This window comes from Astyanax mexicanus, chromosome 8, assembly GCF_023375975.1.
Source record: "Astyanax mexicanus isolate ESR-SI-001 chromosome 8, AstMex3_surface, whole genome shotgun sequence".
NCBI classification, from domain to species: domain Eukaryota; kingdom Metazoa; phylum Chordata; class Actinopteri; order Characiformes; family Acestrorhamphidae; genus Astyanax; species Astyanax mexicanus.
In genome coordinates, this window is record NC_064415.1 from 41,657,065 (window position 1) to 41,675,208 (window position 18,144).

Here is an 18,144-nt window from a genome sequence, read left to right on the forward strand (position 1 = left end):
GAAGTTAGTTTGTTAGAGGTGTTAGGAGAGTAAGTGCTTTTTGAAGATCTCTGTCTTTAGAAGTTTCTTAAAAAGTAGGTAGGGATGTTCCTGCTAGGGTAGAGGGAACTGTAATTCTTAAAAAAAAAAAAACATTTACGTTTATTTACAGTAAGCTTAGATTTCCAGATTTCCACTAAGGCTGGGTGCAGCAGCAATAGCATTAGTGGCTGACAGCGCTACACTGAGGAACCCTGAGTATTATGGTAAAGCCAGTGCAATATTAGCTAGCGGCTCATCCCATGTAGCTTGATTTAACACGGTAATTGTGCAGGCTACAGTCCAATATACTTACCTCTGAATAGCAAAAGCAGAATGAGTAAAGAATAGACAGTTGGTTTTGTGTTGACTAACTATTTTGCTGTAATCACTTACACATAAATAAAATGATAAAATTACTTACCACTGAGCCATTTCAGATAGTGTAACGGCTGGCCATTGACCCAGCGCCATCCACTTAAAGCATCTAAACTGTTCAGCCCTGTCCACAAGACTGGACCTGTGCTGTCAGTCAGCCCTAGTTTAAAAAAAAACAAAACATTTTTAATGATTCATCAGAAGCACTCCATCACAGATTTAATATGTTATTTGTAAAGTATAAACAAACATTCTTTACATGGAAAATAATATGGAATAAAGTATGCATTCAGTACGTCAGTACATATTCAAACGTCAAAGTGTTTTTCTTTGACCGGTAGTGTACATTTGGATTAAAATATTATCCAACTATATGTACATGAGTTTATATATTACTATATTTTTCAGAGCAACAATGACTTTATAGTTATCTGTGGAATTCTACATCTTCTATGTCTTAATTGTATTTTTATTTATTGTATTTTTGCCACTGTATGGGAGCTAGCACAAGGTTTTCACTCGCCTGTCCACCTATGTTACTGTGAACAATTTAATTGTGAACAATTTATTTAATCTGTTCTGATCTGATATCAGCCTGAACACAACACAAACACGATTAAAACAAGAATAAATGAGTGAATTAGATTCTTGTACAATTACAGTTGGTGCTTCAAACTCCAATCTGTTCAAGGCTGAAAACTTTCAGCAGCTAACTGTGTAGGTGGAGAAGCCCCAGAAAAATTCAATTCATTTTACCGGCAGGTTTTTTAACCAAGGTATCTACACATGGGACACTGGAAACAAGAAGGCCCCATATGCATATACAGCTCTGGAAAAACAAAAAAGAGATCCCTTTAGTTTTTAAATCAGTTTCTCTGATTTTGCTATTTATAGGTATATGTTTGAGTAAAAAGAACATTGGTGTTTATTTTATAAACTACGGACAACATTTCTCCCAAATTCCAAATAAAAATATTGTCATTTAGAGCATTTATTCGCAGAAAATGAGAAATGACTGAAATAACAAAAAAGATGCAGAGCTTTCAGACCTCAAATAATGCAAAGAAAACAAGTTCATATTCATAAAGTTTTAAGAGTTCAGAAATCTATATGTAGTGGATTAACCCTGTTTTTTAATCACAGATTGTATGCATCTTGGCATGTTCTCCTCCACCAGTCTTTCACACTGCTTTATGTCACTCCTGATGCAGAAATTCAAACCAAGCAGTTCAGCTTGGTTTGATGGTTGTAATCATCCATCTTCCTCTTGATCATATTCCAGAAGTTTTCAATTTGGTAAAATCAAAGAAATTCATTATTTTAAGTGGTCTCTTATTTTTTCCAGAGCTGTAAAAATGTGATAAGAAAAACATCTGATGCGTTCTATCTCAGGAGACATAAAAGAGAAGTACCTGATATGAAGGTCTGCTCGTGGGGTTCAGTGATGCTCAGCAGATCTCCCCCCTGCTGCTGACAGCTCTTCCTGGCCTGATACCAGGTCAGCGCAGTACCTTCGTTTACCTGATAATAGACGTCTGTCAGAGGGCTCTTCCTCCAGAGCTCATTCACTGCAATCAGGAAATCTCTAGTCAGACTCAGTGACAATCAGAAGGTCCTTAAACAGTAGTTTATGTGTTAATAGGTGATAAAATCATTTTTAAAATTCCAGCTAGTATGTATTAATGTGTTAGAAAAGATTCACAGAACATGTACCTATTAGCTGAGTTGGGCAGTAACCCCAGAGCTGATTCGGTTCATATTCACTTTCAACTGCACACCATGGAAGGTTGGGTGAACGGCCTTCAGTTGTGCAGTTTGTGTACCATTTATCATTGTAAAGGAAAGGGAAATGGCAGGGGCGCCCAAGAGCATTTCCTTTAAGTGTGTACAGTTCTGAAATACAAAAAAAAAGATGTTTAGGCCCAATCCTATTTCACACCTTGGTCATACCACTTACCCCTACCCCTTGTTTCTGAGTGTAACCCTTCCTCTTTTCCTCTTGAAACAGAGTTACAAGGGGAAGGGGTGAAATCCTCCACCCTAAGAAATGGGACAAACGTTAGCACCGGCTACATAATCAGGAGCTATAAAGTTCAGTAACCTAGTTGCTAACTAGCTAATTTTAGGGTTTTGTATCGTGCAGAAATTAATTTATGTTATCCAATCCTTAATTCCTCTGTAAAGGGAAGCTGAAATTAGCTTTGATTAGCTTTTATTTTACTTTATTTTTCCGTTCTGCCTTAAATGCTGCAGCCCCTGCTGTCTGTTGCACCATTTAAGGTGGAACGGGAAAGTTAGACAAAAGTGAGACAAACCACTAGTGATATGCTTGTTATGAAACTTTTGGCCATAAAACATTAAAACTACACATTAAAATATGGTAATATAGTGTTTTTGTCACTTTTAACAGGGAAAATATTCTTACTTCTCTTTTTTTCCAGTGATTCTTATACTCCTTTGTTTGAAGTGTGCATCTGGAAAATCTCTGTTTGAAGGGCTAACAAGCCCTATCTCTTCCCCCCGTACCCCTCCAGCCTAACAAGAATCAGGACACCCCTACCCCTAGTAACCTAGTAACTACTAGATATCTAACATGTTAATGTAAGTTTAATATTTGTAATCAAAAGGACTGTGCAGTTTGTGCCACCAGCACTGTCACATTATTCCAGCTTCCAATAACTCATACCTTCATACAGATGTGAACAGATGCTGTCCGTCATCCCATGAAGTGTCCACTTGCCCTTCTCTCCGGGTACACTGGACACTATTGGTGAATTAGAATAGTCCTGAATAGATAAGTACAGAGACTCGTTCTTCAATCCAAACAGTGAGTTGTTCTCACACTCCCACTTCTGAAGGTCACTGTCGGCATCACATTGGTACCACTGCAGTTTACTACCCTCAGTCTTGTTCTCTGTGCCGAGGCATTTCTTCTCAGCAACATTGAAGATGCGGTTCTCTGAAGTCCATCTGAACTGTTGTCCTGGGTTCTGAGGGTCACACACCTCTAGTACTTGCAGATTGTTCCCCAGGCATCTGTTCTCATGAGCATTATAGATTAAGAGCACTATAAAACACAAAATTCAACATTGTTCTCTTTAGGTGATTTTTAAGTCAGCTGAACAAAAAATATTGAATTGTATTAAATTATAGCAAACTAGTTGCCTCAACATCTACTAAATCATTTGCATTTGCAAAATTTACAAATTGTAGTTGAGGTCAAGCCAACGGCTCTACTCTACTGCACATGCTCAGATTGACCTTTTAGTTGAACGGGGTCTACGTATCAATTCAGCAGTGGTTTTTCACCTGATGTTGGTCATCATATTTGCATATTAAGCGTGTCCCCCCACCTCTCACACACCATCAGTGTGTAATCATTCCCCACAGAGTGCCTTCTCACGGAATTTGTGTATGTATTATACTCTATTAACAGCCTGGCCTCAGCATTAAAGGCTATATGCTGGCTGAGTCCAGCTGGTAACATTTGCATTATTGGCAATCTCATATGATTGACAATAAGGCAGGTACGAAATAGACTAAATAAATCCCAAATCCCCAGTTGCTATGTTAAATTAACCACCAAAATATAGTGTTGCACCCACTAGATTATTAAATTAATGTACACCTTTTCATTGACACAACTGAATTTTTTTAGTTGATCCTAAAGGATAGTCAGCAAAACGTATACAATTCACATTTCGTAAAACTAAATCAGGCCAACTAAAAACACAAATTACGTGTTTAAGTTGGTGAGAGGTAATATTTGAAGTTTCAATACATATAAAAAATTTAAACTCGAAAAATCTAGTGCAGTTGTAACGTCAGACAGAGCGGGGCGACGCTTGCCGAGTAAAATGAACAGACTAGACTGGTTTATTTACAGGCTGATAACCAGATATTACAGATACAGAAGCCAAGCAAACAATAATCTCACCGAAGACTGAAGCCGTAGTCGTGTAAACAGACCGTGTTCGAAACCAAAAGACAGTCCAAACAAACGTCAAATCCAAAAGGGGCAAAACAAGAGACATAAACCGATAAACCAGAAAGTAGGGTCGTAACGAAAAGACACTAGAAGAACACATGAGAAACGCTTAGTATGCAACCAAAGTCGACAATACCTCGCGAAGATAGTTTACATAACGCAGACTTAAATACAAAATACATGATGAGCATAACCCGGAACTTCCTCAGAACACAGGTGAATCTGAGCGTCGGAGCGTAACGTGATTGGGCGAAGGAGAGTGACTGACGGTGACGTCATAAATCATGGGATTCTGGGAAATCCAGAGTCCAGAGGTGTGGGAAGAGATTCAGGCGGCGTGACAGCAGTAAAATGCTTTGAAATTTTGAGTTTTCTCAACTTTTTTATTGTTACAGTGAGGGAAGCTCCATCTATACAAAGATAAAAAGAAAGCAAATCTCCACCAGTCAAAACCAAACTAAATATAATTACAGTATGTAAAGTTAACCCATGTGTTACATGTTAACTGAGATGAAGATAATAATTAGTGACAGTGCTAATGTGGTGCTAATCTCACTGCATGCCAGGTTAAATAAACAGAAGCGGGGTCTTACCCGGCTGAGCGGAACAGTGGAGCGTCTGAAATAACAGCAGAAAAACTGCAGCAATCATGTTCTTCATCATCATCATCATCATCTTCCAGAGCAGCTGCAGAGCTTCCAGAGAACTACAGCTCAGCAGCCTGAGACCAACTTCAGCTCCAGCTCCTGAGAGGAGGGTCCACTCCTCACAACATCCTGTCACATGACCTACAGCAACTGCTAGATATACACACTCCATTCCTCTCACTAGTCTCCCCTTTTTTCCCTTTGTCCTGTTTTCACTGTCTATCTTTCTCCACTTGTAACTTTCTTTTTTCTTTCTCCTTTTTCTCATCATTTAATTGTCTCCTTTCTCTCTTTTCTTTCCCCTTGTGTTTTCTTTTCCCCTGTTCTCGTATGTCATCTCTCCTTTTTCTTACTTTTCTGTTTTTTTTCTTCAGACAAAGAAACCTGAAAATAAACACGGAATCTGAATCTCTGAATCATTTTCACAACTGTAGTTCATTTTCTCTGATGAGTTGAGGAGATTATGTTTATTTGGAGCGTTGTCCTCATTGGATTGGTTTGTTTTCACCAGTGGTGTGCAGTGAGGCCCTTCTAACCCTTCAGAGAAGGGGTGACAATAAATGCATGTAAATAATTACTTAATTTTTAAGCAGGAAATATATGTCATAGCTATTGTAAGTGTAAGAATTTATTTTATAAATTAAGTAAAATAAAAAAACAGCAATTCATTTAAAGCGTTAGTGTTTTTTTTAGTTGCTACAGGACTTTTATCTGACTGACAGCGGTTTTAACCAATCAAAGCTTTTTAAAATAGCTTCTGCCCCCACGTGACTGCGTGACCCTTCTCCTGATTTTGAGAAGGGTGTAGTAATGAATCTATTAGCAAAGTCACAGGACAATCTAACCAATCAGATTCATGATTTGCACTCCGGGGGCGGGGCCATGGCTGTCTAACCCCTTCTCAGTAGAGGTGGGCGATACCGGGAATTTTGGTATCGATCCAATACCAAGTAAATGCAAAGCCAGTATTGCTGATATCGATACTGATACCGATACTTCTTAATATTTAAGCTTTATACATGCAAATGATCCAAAAATCCAGGATATAATTTTGCCAAACATTGTAAGTGATAGCAAAATACTTTATCACAATCAACATTTTTTGTTTAGAAACAATGGAACAGTAACAAAACAAAGTTTGCCTTAACATTAGGAAAATATATGTCTTTAAAAAAAGTAAAATAAAAATTCTACCCTGACTAGACATATTTTCTAATTCTAGACATCTTTTCTAAAAAAAAAAAAGAATTGTCTTTCTTTCAGTGCAGTTCTTTCAGTTTTTTTCTTAAATTAACAGAGTGTAAAAAAATATCACTCAACACAAATCTCCTGAGGTAGATTCGTGTCAACTCATTGGAGAGCGCTGAGTGGGCGGGACCAGGCTGAGCCACGTGACGCAAGAGACCAGAGAGTAGACTGTGGTGAATCTCGTGCGAAGCAGTCAGTGCGTGCGGCAGAGAAAAAAGCTTGAATATCAATATTTTTACACGAGTATTGCTCAATACCAATACCAGCGTTGGTATCGATATTATCGATATTTGGATCGATCCGCCCACCTCTACTTCTCAACGCTGTGGTGAAGGTTTTACACGTTGTTTATTCATAAACTGAGCTCATGCTGGATTAGTTCAATAGTTAGCTAACTATCATGGCATTGCTGCTGCTAATGAGACAGCAATTGTGTCACATCATATTAAAAAGCCTTTTTAAAGGCTGCCCTTCAATGTGAAACTAATTCACAATAAAAGGCTGCCTGACTGGTGAGTTTTTGTGTGTACTTAATGTTTTGGCTGCCCTGGTGTACTGTAGACATACAAATGAGTGATCCTTGTTGAACGCCTGTACTTGTAGGAAAAATGAAGCATTTATCGTTGGGTCTATTGTATACTTTTATAGTTTGTAGCTGTTGTATTTGTGGGCTGTTGATGTGTATTAAGTTAACATAACTAAGTCAAGACAGAGTTATTGTAGTTATTGTCATATTTAGCTATATTGGTGGTGGTTGCAGAAGGGATACCCACTATATTCACTGCATGCCACTGGTTTTCACACTGGCACAATCCTAAACACACCAAAATACACACTAATAAACCACACAAAGGCCCTATCCGGACGGGATTAATTTCTCTGGGGGTCCTGGGGTCATTTTCTCTTTTATGGGTGGGGTCCTCTGTGATTTTATTTCCACCTGGAATGTCCATGTATGTATTTTTCTCAGATGTCCTCTGTACACTTACACTTTGGGCACGCTTTTCTATGGAGAACCATGTAAAACAACAGTGAGTGGAAATGGAGGAGCTACTGAACGTGATGTCACATGACCGAGAAATCTAAAAACTCACTGGTCCTCCTGTTTTTTCAATTGAGGTCCGGATGCAGGAGTTTTATCACTGAGTTGTGAAAATATGAAAGTGTGAAATATTTTTCACAGACGGGCTAAACACATGTCTTCTTTAATTGGTCAGAGCTGTCTGGCACAGGAGCTAGAAAGTAAATAAAGCAAGAAGGTTCTGTGTTTCATACCAGCGTGTATATTTTTGCATTGTAAAGCTGATTTATACTGAGCCCCTGAAGGGACATGGTGTATTTTTTTACGTAAAAAAAGTGGTGAACACCAGATACTAAGGGGTGAGCACCAGATATAGGGTTGCCACCTTTTAGAAATTAAAATAAGGGACGCCCACTAAATAAACAGATAATTACAAATATATGTATATATACATATATTTATTATTTCAATGTACATTTTTGGAGATAAAGAACAAATCACTTTGCATATTGGTTTAATACAGGATGCAACATTTAATTGTCAAATAAAGGGTGTTCTGTATTTTACAGGACGGGTGGCAACCCTAACCAGATACTAAGTGGTGAGCACCAGATACTAAGGGGTGAGCACCACATACTACAGTACAGGCCAAAATCTTTCTTTTTCAATGCGTTTTCATGACTATTTACATTGTAGATTCTCACTGAAGGCATCTAAACTATGAATGAACACATGTGGAGTCTTATGTACTTAACCAAAAAAAATACCTAAAAAGAACATGTTTTATATTCTAGTTTCTTTAAAATAGCCACCCTTTGCTCTCGTTACTGCTTTGCACACTCTTGGCATTGTCTCAATGAGCTTCAAGAGGTGGTCACCTGAAAATTTTCCAAAGTTTTCCAACAGTCTTGAAGGAGTTCCCAGAGGTGTCTAGCACTTGTTGCCCCTTTGCCTTCACTCTGCAGTCCAGCTCACCCCAAACCATCTATTGGGTTCAGGTCCGGTTACTGTTGTAATGGAAATGTATTGATTACTTGGTGCAAATACGGCAAAGGGATTATTTTACTGTGACCAGTCTCATTCTTATTATTGAATAATTAACACTTAACCTTAACTGAGGATAGTGAGGCCTGCAGTTCTTTGAATGTTGTTTGGGTTCTTTTGTGACCTCCTGGGTGAGTTGTTCATGCCCTTTTGGGATCATTTTGGTCAGGGAAGGTTCACCAGTGTGCCATGTTTTGATTTAGTGATTTAAGTAATTCTTGATCCTACAGGTCTGACAGTAATCAGGCTTGGTTGTGGCTTGTGAAAATCAGCTTTTGAAAAATGTGATTAATCACAGTTAATTTATAGGGAGGCAAACACTTTTTCACACAGGGCTAGATTGACTTTTTTTTCCTTAATAAATGAAATCTTAATTCAAAAAGTGCTTTTTATACTTATATTTATATTTACTTATTTGTTTCAGGTTATATTTTTCTGATATTAAAGTTTGTTTGATCATCTGAAAAATGAATGTATGACAAAAATGCAAAAACAAGGGAAATACTTTTTTATGTCACTGTATAAATTATATAACGATAAAAACTGGGGTTCTGTCTTTACTTAAGTTTCACTCTGCCATTTTTCCCCCAGTTAGTCATCACCAGTTCCAGTAATATAAACACCCTGCAGAGACAGAACATTACGTAACTGTCAGGTCAGTCCAGTCAGGGGGAGTATATGTTGCACAAGGGCTGGCACAGAGAAGAGAATTCAAATTACTTTGTGACAGCAGACCATATGTTTTGATTTAGTGAAGAGGGAGAAGCATGACAAAAGCATGGCAAAAAAGGTACACAGATGATTCATGTGTTCTCTAGCTAAAGTCCACAGGACCAGTGGGTGGTTTTTTAAGAAAATAATTCTATTTCTTCTAGAACTTAGGAACAGTGATCTTTAGGATGTAATGAAAGTTAAATTAAATATCAAATATTGCATTTTATTATAACTCCATTCTGCCCCTCACATTTTTTTTTATGTGTAAAATATTTTATTATATCTTTTCATGAAACAACACTGAAGATATAACGTTTTAATACAAAGTAGTCAGTGTACAGCTTGTATAACAGTGTAAATTTTCTGTGCCCTCAAAATAACTCAACATACAATTATTAAAAACACTGGCAACAAAATCAGTACACCAGTACTGATTTACAACAGTAAAAATGGCAAATTTGTGCCCAAAGTGTCAATATTTTGTGTGACCACTATTATTATCTAGCACTGCCTTAATTCTCTTGGGTATGGAATTCACCAGAACTGTTTCCAACACTAAGTCCATGTTGGAATTCAGCTCCCCAATGCCAGAAGCACTAATGCAGCCCCAGACCATGATGCTACCACCACCATGCTTGACTGTAAGCAAGGGACAGTTGTCTAAGTACTCCTCACAAGGACATTGTCCTAATACCCCACACATGCTGGACACTATTAGAGCCAAACAAGTTTTTTGGGATCTCATCAGACCACAGGACATGAAATTCCAGAACCCCATGCTCTTGGACTGCTTGTCCTCAGCAAACTTGTTGCAGGCTTTTTTGTGCATCAGCTTTAGAAGAAGCTTGCTTCTAGGACAGTCCTATGCAGAAAGAGTGGATGCAGTTTGTGGCGTATTGTTTGAGCACTGCAGGCTGACTTAATACTTTTTTTAAGCTGTGCACCAAAGATGGCAGCACTCAAGACACAATAGTGTAATTAAAAAAAAAATTCAAATTACTTATAAAAAGATTACATAAGATAATTAATCCTAAAATAAGTAACAATGCTTAGTAGGAGAACAATCCTCATTAGATCAAAAAAATAAGATTTATTGTCTTGAAATTAGATAATTTCACTTTCCAAGATTTAGTTTTTTGCAGTAAAGTTTGTTAGCTACATGCCGGCCTGTCATACAAGTGGTCGCTCCTTAAAGAGAGCAAGACAACAAGAAGATTTTAGTGTGTCCTGCACATAAATGGACTTTTGAGTCTTTCTCTGCATTCCAGCATCAACCTTTGACTCTTTTATTTCAGGGCTAATAAGCTCCAGCTGAGTTTCTTGGATTAAATGGGGAGCTCAGTGTGAGACTTAAAGTACAAGTTGTACAAATTGTTAATGTCACTAGAAAAAAACTGATAACTGCACCAGTACATTCTGCATACTGTACCATCATTGGTTGTGTCAAACAAAAATATTATTCCTTCAAAAAGGCAATATTTTTACATAATTTTACATTCTATTTGTCTGTTCGTGACATAATAAAAAACTCAAACACAATAGGCCAAAAAGTAACAACATACTGTAAGACAAAGCAAAGCAAAATCTGATGGTACTTCTTTACTCTGTAAAACTATAAAATTTGAATTGATTAAACTATAGAAATTCCCCAACTTGTAATTAGGTACACAAATACTGCTCCAGAAATGTGTGACATAATAATGGTTTGCATCACAACATTATGAGAATGTTTTTTTTTTCCCCCCACATAATGTTTCTCACATATTCCCAGATAGATGATTACAGCTTCAACATTACCATAAAAATATTAAATAAAAATGTTTTAAGAATATTCAGAAAATGTTCCAAGAATGTTAAATGCATCATCCAGGAAACGCTCTACTAACTGAAAATTGTTAGCTTAGTCTCTATTACCATATGGATTATGAAATTTTTGATAGAAGAAAAAGAGCAACTAATACATTCAGTTGGTGTCCAGTTTTTTTTTTTTTTTCTGGCACTGCCTACTGCATTATTACATACTCTATCCTACACCAATACTACATATTGCACCAGCATATATTGTATATAGCAATAGTACAATAGTATGTACTGCACTGATCTGTATTACTAAAAATTGCATTTCTGTTTTCTGTCCAAAAATATATATTTTTTAATTTAGTGCTTGGAATAGAAATGTGCAGAGTTTAATACTGAAAGGGTTCTAAAGCCATGAACAATAAATGTAAACATATAGCACTCCTTTAAACAATACACTGCCTGACCAAAAAAAAAAAAAAAAAACACGCCTTTATCTTTGATTGCGGCCCTCATTCGCTGTGGCATTGTTTCAATAAGTTTCTGCAATGTCACAAGATTTATTTTAATCCAGTGTTGCTTTAATTTTTACCAAGATCTTGCAGCAGCATTGATGATGGTAGAGTCTGATCACTGCACAAAGTCTTCTCCATCCAGCACATCACAAAGATTCTCAATGAGGTTAAGGTCTGGACTCTGTGGTGAACTATCAATCCATGTGTGAAAATGATGATCTCATGCTCCCTGAATCACTCTTTCACAATTCCAGCCCCATGAATCCTGATATTGTCATCTTGGAATATGGCCGTGTTCATCAGCGAAGAAAAAATCCATTGATGGAATAACCTGGTCTATATTCAGTATATTCAGGTAGTCAGCTGACCTAATTCTTTCAGCACATAATGTTGCTGAACCTAGACCTGCAGACCAACTGCAGCATTAACCAACCCCACATCATTTACTTACTTAACTCCAGGTGGTGACTTTTTTTTGGTCAGGCAGTGTATAAAAACAGTTACTAAACTAAAGTAAAATTACTTTTCTTTTTTTTTTTTTTTTACAAAAATATAGCTCAATGTCTTAAACACACGTCTATATGAAACATCCAAAAGAACACATAGGTAGTTCAATTATCTCAAAACATATAAATCTATTCACAATGCTGGGGCTTCTTCATTAATCTCCATTTGAGTAACTAATGCTTTAGTGTCTTTATTCTCTGTAAGAAGAGCCTCGCCGGTGTCCTCCGCTGGACTCTCACACGTGGAAACCTGTTTTCTGGAGGTTCTGTAGAAGCCATAAGATAGTCCAGCCAAAACGCACAGCCCCACAATCAGCACAGCCACGGAAACCCCACTGAATGACCTGTGAGCCACACCTGTGACTGCACGTGCTGCAGCACCCAAAAACATAGGAACATAGCACTGATGAAGTTCAATACAACATTTTTATGTCACAACAAGTTAAAATATGTTAGCTGGTTTCACCATTTATATGTATGGTGAAATATGTATATACACACTACTTGTGTATGGCCAAGCTGCCATTATTATTTTTTAAATAAAGCCACTCTCTAAATTTATATGTAATTTTTCCAAAGAAAAGACATTTTAATAGTTACAGAGTTCTCTGTGTTTATGTGCTTTTTCTAGCTATTATGATGAAAGTCTAAATGTTCTGTGTGTTGTGTAAAACACTACTTTACTACAGACAACATTTTTTTAATTAATTCCCAAAGCTCAGTTTATTTTATTGCTACTTGCAAGCTGTAACCTGTTAATCAATGATTAATTACTTGTTAAAAATAACCTTCTCTTTTTTAAACAACATACATTTTTTTTTATTTGTTTTACAATATACTAATACAGTTGCAAGAAAAAGTATATTCTTCAAAAAAAATTCTGAACTTCACCTAATAGACAACAATAGACAAACACACAACAATAGACAAACACAGTCAGCTTAAACTAATACCACACAAACAATCATATGTTTGAATGGCTTTATTGAACACAACATGTTAACATTCAAGGTAAGGGGGGGGGGGGAACATATGCCAACCCCTAGGCTAATGACTTTTCTAAGAGCTAATTGGAGCCAGGATGTGATGAGATTGGATGTGTTGGTTAAAGCGGCCCTACCCTATAAAACCAGTTTTGAGTTTCCTGTTCTTAAGAAGCATTGCTTAATGTGAATCATGCTTCGCACAAAAGAGCTCTCAGAAGACCTACATTCAAGAATTGTTGACTTACATGAAGCTGGAAAGGGTTACAAAAGTATCTCTAAAAGCCTTGATGTTCATGTGTCTACAGTAAGACAGACAGTCTACAAATGGAGAAAGTTCAGCACTGTTGCTACTCTCCCTAGGCGTGGTCGTCCTGTAAAGGTGACTGCAAGAGCACAGCACAGAATGATCAATGAGGTGAGGAAGAATCCTAGAGTGTCAGCTGAAGACTTACAGAAATCTCTGACACATGCTAACATTTTTGTTGACAAATCTACAATAAGAAAAACATTAAACAAGAATCAAGATCATGGGAAGACACCACGGAGGAAGCCACTGCTGCCCAAAAAAAAAACACTGCTGCACGTTTGAAGTTTACAAAAGAGCACCTTTATGTTGCACAGCACTACTGGCTAAATATACAGTGGAGTTGTTTGAAAGGAATATACAACGCTATGTGTGGAGAAAAAGAAAACGCACAGCACGCCATTATCAAAACCTCATCCCAACTGTGAAACATGGTGGAGGGGGCATCATGGTTTGGGGCTGCTTCGCTGCCTCAGGGCCTGGACGGATTGCCATCTTTAACAGAAAAATTAATTTCCAAGTTTACCAAGACATTTTGCAGGAAAACTTAAGACCATCTGTCCAACTGAAGCTCAACAGAGGATGGATGATGCAACAGGACAGTGACCCAAAACCTTCTGGAGAGTCCTGATCTCAACCTAAATCAGATGCTGTGGCATCATGACCTCAAGAGAGCGATTCACACCAGATATCCCAAGAGTATTCAGCTGAACTGAAACAGTTTTGTGAAGAGAAATGCTCCAAAATTCCTCCTGACTGTTGTGCAGGTCTGATCTGTAAACATTTGGTTGAGGTTTTTGCTGCCAAAGGAGGATTTAAATCCAAAGGTTTACATACTTTTTTCCACAAACTGTGTATGTCTATTGTTGCGAACACATTTCATGACCAATTTATGCAGAAATCCAAATAATTCCAAAGGGTTCACATACTTTTTCCTGCAACTGTATGTGTTTTTTTTTTTTACAATACTTTGTACAACTTTTTTCTCTCCCTAGAGTTCCTGGCAGTTTACTGCATTTGGTACTGATTTTGTACCATTTTCTGTTATTGGACCTTAAGAGATTAAATGGCTTAAAGGTAAAAAAATATATATACTAATTAAATGCACAGTTTGCTGTAAATAATCACAATTAACCTTTGAATAATGGGTATTTAAACATAAAATTAAATTTGAAATTTTAACTTTGAAGACAGATTGTCTTTCATGACCTATGTTCAAATACCAATTGAATTATAAAAAAGTTTATATTACCTGTTGGAGTTGGTTCTGTGGTCGGCTTTATAACTGAAATGACAAAAATGAAGTAGAACTGATTAGTTTAATACATAAACAGCAAGTGTAAAACAGGGTTCTTGCTCCTTTTTAAAAGTCAAATTTAATGCTTTTTAGGACATTTTTAAGACCTCAATAAATATAATTTAAGACCCAAAAATACAGTCATAACTTCTTAAGTAGAAAATAATTTACTGAAAATTATTAGTATTGAAAATTAAAACTTAACCTTTCCCATTTGCTATCAATTTTGTACCATGTTGTACATGGTGTTATCTAACTGATGTTATCTATCTCACCGCTGATGTTAGCTAGCTTTATGCTAACCTTTGTCTACCCAGTTGTTAGCTAGCTCGCCGCTGATATTAGCTAGCTCTACGCTAACCTTAGTTCTCTGCCCAGTAATATAAGCTAGCTCGCCGCTGATGTTAGCTCCGCTAACCTTAGTTCTCTCACCAGTAACGTTAGCTAACCTGCTGCTGATGTTAGCATGATAGCTCACTCACCGCTAATGTTAACTCCACTAACCTTAGTTCTCTCCCTGTTAACGTTAGCTAGTTCTCCTCTAATGTTGGTTAGCTCTACACTAACCTTAGTTCTCTCCTCAGTAACGTTAGCTAGCTCACCGCTAATGTTAGCTAGCTCTCTACTAACCTTAATTATCAAGATTTAAATTTAAGACATTTTTAAGTACCTGCGGGAACCCTGTAAAAGCACAGGCAAGAGGTTTGATAATCTAGGTCTTTAAGGTTTTAGTGCTCTGAACAAATTTTACACTGCCAACAAGATTCTAAAATAATTAATAAAATAATCTTATTTAAAGGAGTATTTGCAAGAACAGAGCTGAAGCATACCTTTGGCTTTTTTGCAGATGAAGGGTATGTGCGTGTATCTACAACGCCTCTTTTCCCACTGTCCAGTAGCAGTTGAAATCACTGCACAGTCGCTTCCATCTGACCAACCGATATCATAGGATTCATAATGATCACCTGAAAATTCCTCTGCATTTTCATCCCAGTTCAAATAATCCACCACACTCTCGTCATGCCAAAGCCAGTGTATTGTGCAGGTCAAACACAAAATGAGTACGTAATGATGCTTTTTACCTTTAATCATGTTTTTCACTTAGATATTTTTGCCAGTAAATAAGGGTGCAGGATTCTAAGGTTCAGTAGAATCACACAAAATGTAGAATTACCTTTTTTGTTCTTGAACAAGCCAATCCAGAAAAGGCTGTAGTCATCCCCAAAGATTTTGAGGCTGTTCGCTATGAATGCAGACTCCTTTGGATCTACAATGCTAAGAATATCAGCTCCTGGTGCATGAAAAAAACAAAATCCATAATTTTTGTTAGAAATCAAAGCAAAGTTAGCCTACATGGTGTAATCCATGAATATTAGACATATGCCTTGAGTTCAAGTCAATACTTGGTCAAAAAAAAGAAAAAAGTAAAAGCCACATCTCTATGATCATGCTATTTTTTGTTTTCTTCTCTATGGGACCCAAGTGGTATGTTAGCACAAAGTTAACAACATTGCACTTGTTAAAACAAACATTTTTGTCCTTTCTGCTCAAAAAACACAAAAGACATGCAACATCTGTTCCAAACTGTGTAATGGACATTGATTGACAGCTGGCAGTTGATTTCATTTACAGCTAAAATTACTAGAGTGAAATTGCTAAAAGCTGGCAACCTACCATGCACATCTATTTTTATCTTTCAACATGCTAAATCCTCTCAGTGTTGCAGAGGGTGTTAAAGCAGGGGTACCACTAAAATATGCAGGGCCGGGCATCTCCAGGATTTTCAGGATTGAAACATGATTGGTTGGTTCTTCCATAAGTTTTAATTTGTGTTGTTGTAAAACCTTTACACTACACCTTTATTTCTAATAGTAAAATCCTAACTCTTATGACCTCTAATTTGCAACATAACCATTAAAACTGCTTGTTTAGCAGTCTCAGCCTAGAGACCAAAAATAGAATTCTGATTAAGCATTTAGAAAAAAAATAATATTTTGTAAATCAATTAATTAAATAAAATGAAACAAAAATTACGACTGTGTTATTTTTAAATCCCCAGAACTCAGGTCTTACTCTTCAAATGAGAATTCAGGTGTAAAATGGACTTGGGTTGTAGTAAAACATTATAACAAGAACAATCTTTTGTCAAATTGCCCACCACCGATTACTCCCAGCAGGCTGATGGTACGAAAAAGTTTAGCAGAGCTCAACTTTATTTAAATGAATCAGCCGGCTCGTCAAAACAACTCTCAAATGATCTAAAAACAAAGATTGTTCAACATAGTTGTTCAGAGGAAGGATACAAAAGGTTGTCTCAGAGATTTAACCTGTCAGTTTTCACTGTGAGGAACATAGTAAGGAAATGGAAGACCACAGGGACAGTTCTTGTTAAGCCCAGAAGTGGCAGGCCAAGAAAAATATCAGAAAGGCAGAGAAGAAGAATGGTGAGAACAGTCAAGAACAATCCACAGACCACCTCCAAAGAGCTGCAGCATCATCTTGCTGCAGATGGTGTCACTGTGCATCGCTCAACAATAGAGCGCACTTTGCACAAGAAGAAGCTGTATGGGAGAGTGATGCGAAAGAAGCCATTTCTGCAAGCACGCCACAAACAGAGTCACCTGAGGTATGCAAAAGCACACTGACTCTGTTTGTGGTGTGCTTGCAGAAATGGCTTCTTTCAATTTTGTGCTTCAGTAAGTCAGTAAAAAGTAGTTGAATCAATAAAATGATAAGGGTGCCCATACTTTTGCACCGGTCAAATATTGGTTTAGTGCATATTGCACATTTTCTGTTAGTACAATAAACCTCATTTCAATTCTGAAATATTACTGTGTCCATCAGTTATTAGATATATCAAACTGAAATGGCTGTTGCAAACACCCAAATATTTAGAACTAAAAATGATTAAGATTAATAGGGGTGCCCAAACTTTTTCATATGACTGTAGGTTTACAGCACTATAGATTATAGTGATTGAAAAGGAAAAATACTAGAGACACGCCCCCAGCAGACAGCGAGACACAGGCTAGTTTCTAGCGGCTTTTAAACCATGACAGCTGTAGATATGTACGTTTATCATGACAGAGCTAGAAAGAAAACAATGAAAGCTGACCAGCAATAGCTAACCTTACTGCTAGCTGCCTTCCATCACTTGATATTTGGGGGGGGTAGAGGAACAGTAGCGTGTAAGAAAACCCACCAAGGGTTGCATAGTGTGCCACTCAATTCTGAAGAAAAAGTTATGGAATCACCCCGTAAATTTTCATTCCCAAAACCAACCCTTATATTAAATTAGATCTGCCCATTATCAAACTCTTAAAAGATGGTAAATCATCACGCAATATTGCAAAAGATGTTGGTTGTTCACAGTCAGCTGTGTCTAAAATCTGGACCAAATACAAATAACATGGGAAGGTAGTTAAAGGCATACATACTGGTAGACAAAGGAAGACATCAAAGTGTCAAGATAGAAAACTTAAAGCAATATGTCTCAAAAAAGACAAGGCTCCAACCTGCAAAGCTGATCTGGCAACAACAATCAGAGAAAGTTGGAGTTAGATTGATGAAGAGTTCTGTTTGTCACTCATTAAATCCATGCCTCAGGGACTGCAAGCTTTTATAAAAGCCAGTGTGTTCTTTTGTTTGTTTGTTTTTCACGATTCCATCATTTGTTCCGCA

General features: G+C 37.2%; 2 protein-coding genes across 2 annotated transcripts in view; both read right to left on the minus strand.

Annotated features, from left to right (window-relative positions):
• The window catches only part of LOC125803968 (macrophage mannose receptor 1-like), a 52,916-nt gene extending 47,698 nt beyond the window's left edge, over positions 1-5,218 (minus strand). The window contains exons 1-5 of the mRNA XM_049482819.1: positions 4,978-5,218; positions 3,083-3,463; positions 2,110-2,289; positions 1,809-1,964; positions 443-556 (exon numbers count right to left, since the gene is read on the minus strand). Coding sequence (XP_049338776.1) covers positions 443-556; positions 1,809-1,964; positions 2,110-2,289; positions 3,083-3,463; positions 4,978-5,203 — 1,057 coding nt within the window. The 5' untranslated portion in view covers positions 5,204-5,218. The remainder of the gene's footprint in view (positions 1-442; positions 557-1,808; positions 1,965-2,109; positions 2,290-3,082; positions 3,464-4,977) is intronic.
• A 5,838-nt stretch (positions 5,219-11,056) lies between these two features.
• Positions 11,057-18,144, minus strand: part of LOC103028579 (macrophage mannose receptor 1) — a 42,298-nt gene continuing 35,210 nt past the window's right edge. The window contains exons 27-30 of the mRNA XM_049482826.1: positions 15,637-15,754; positions 15,294-15,499; positions 14,419-14,451; positions 11,057-12,248 (exon numbers count right to left, since the gene is read on the minus strand). Coding sequence (XP_049338783.1) covers positions 12,010-12,248; positions 14,419-14,451; positions 15,294-15,499; positions 15,637-15,754 — 596 coding nt within the window. The 3' untranslated portion in view covers positions 11,057-12,009. The remainder of the gene's footprint in view (positions 12,249-14,418; positions 14,452-15,293; positions 15,500-15,636; positions 15,755-18,144) is intronic.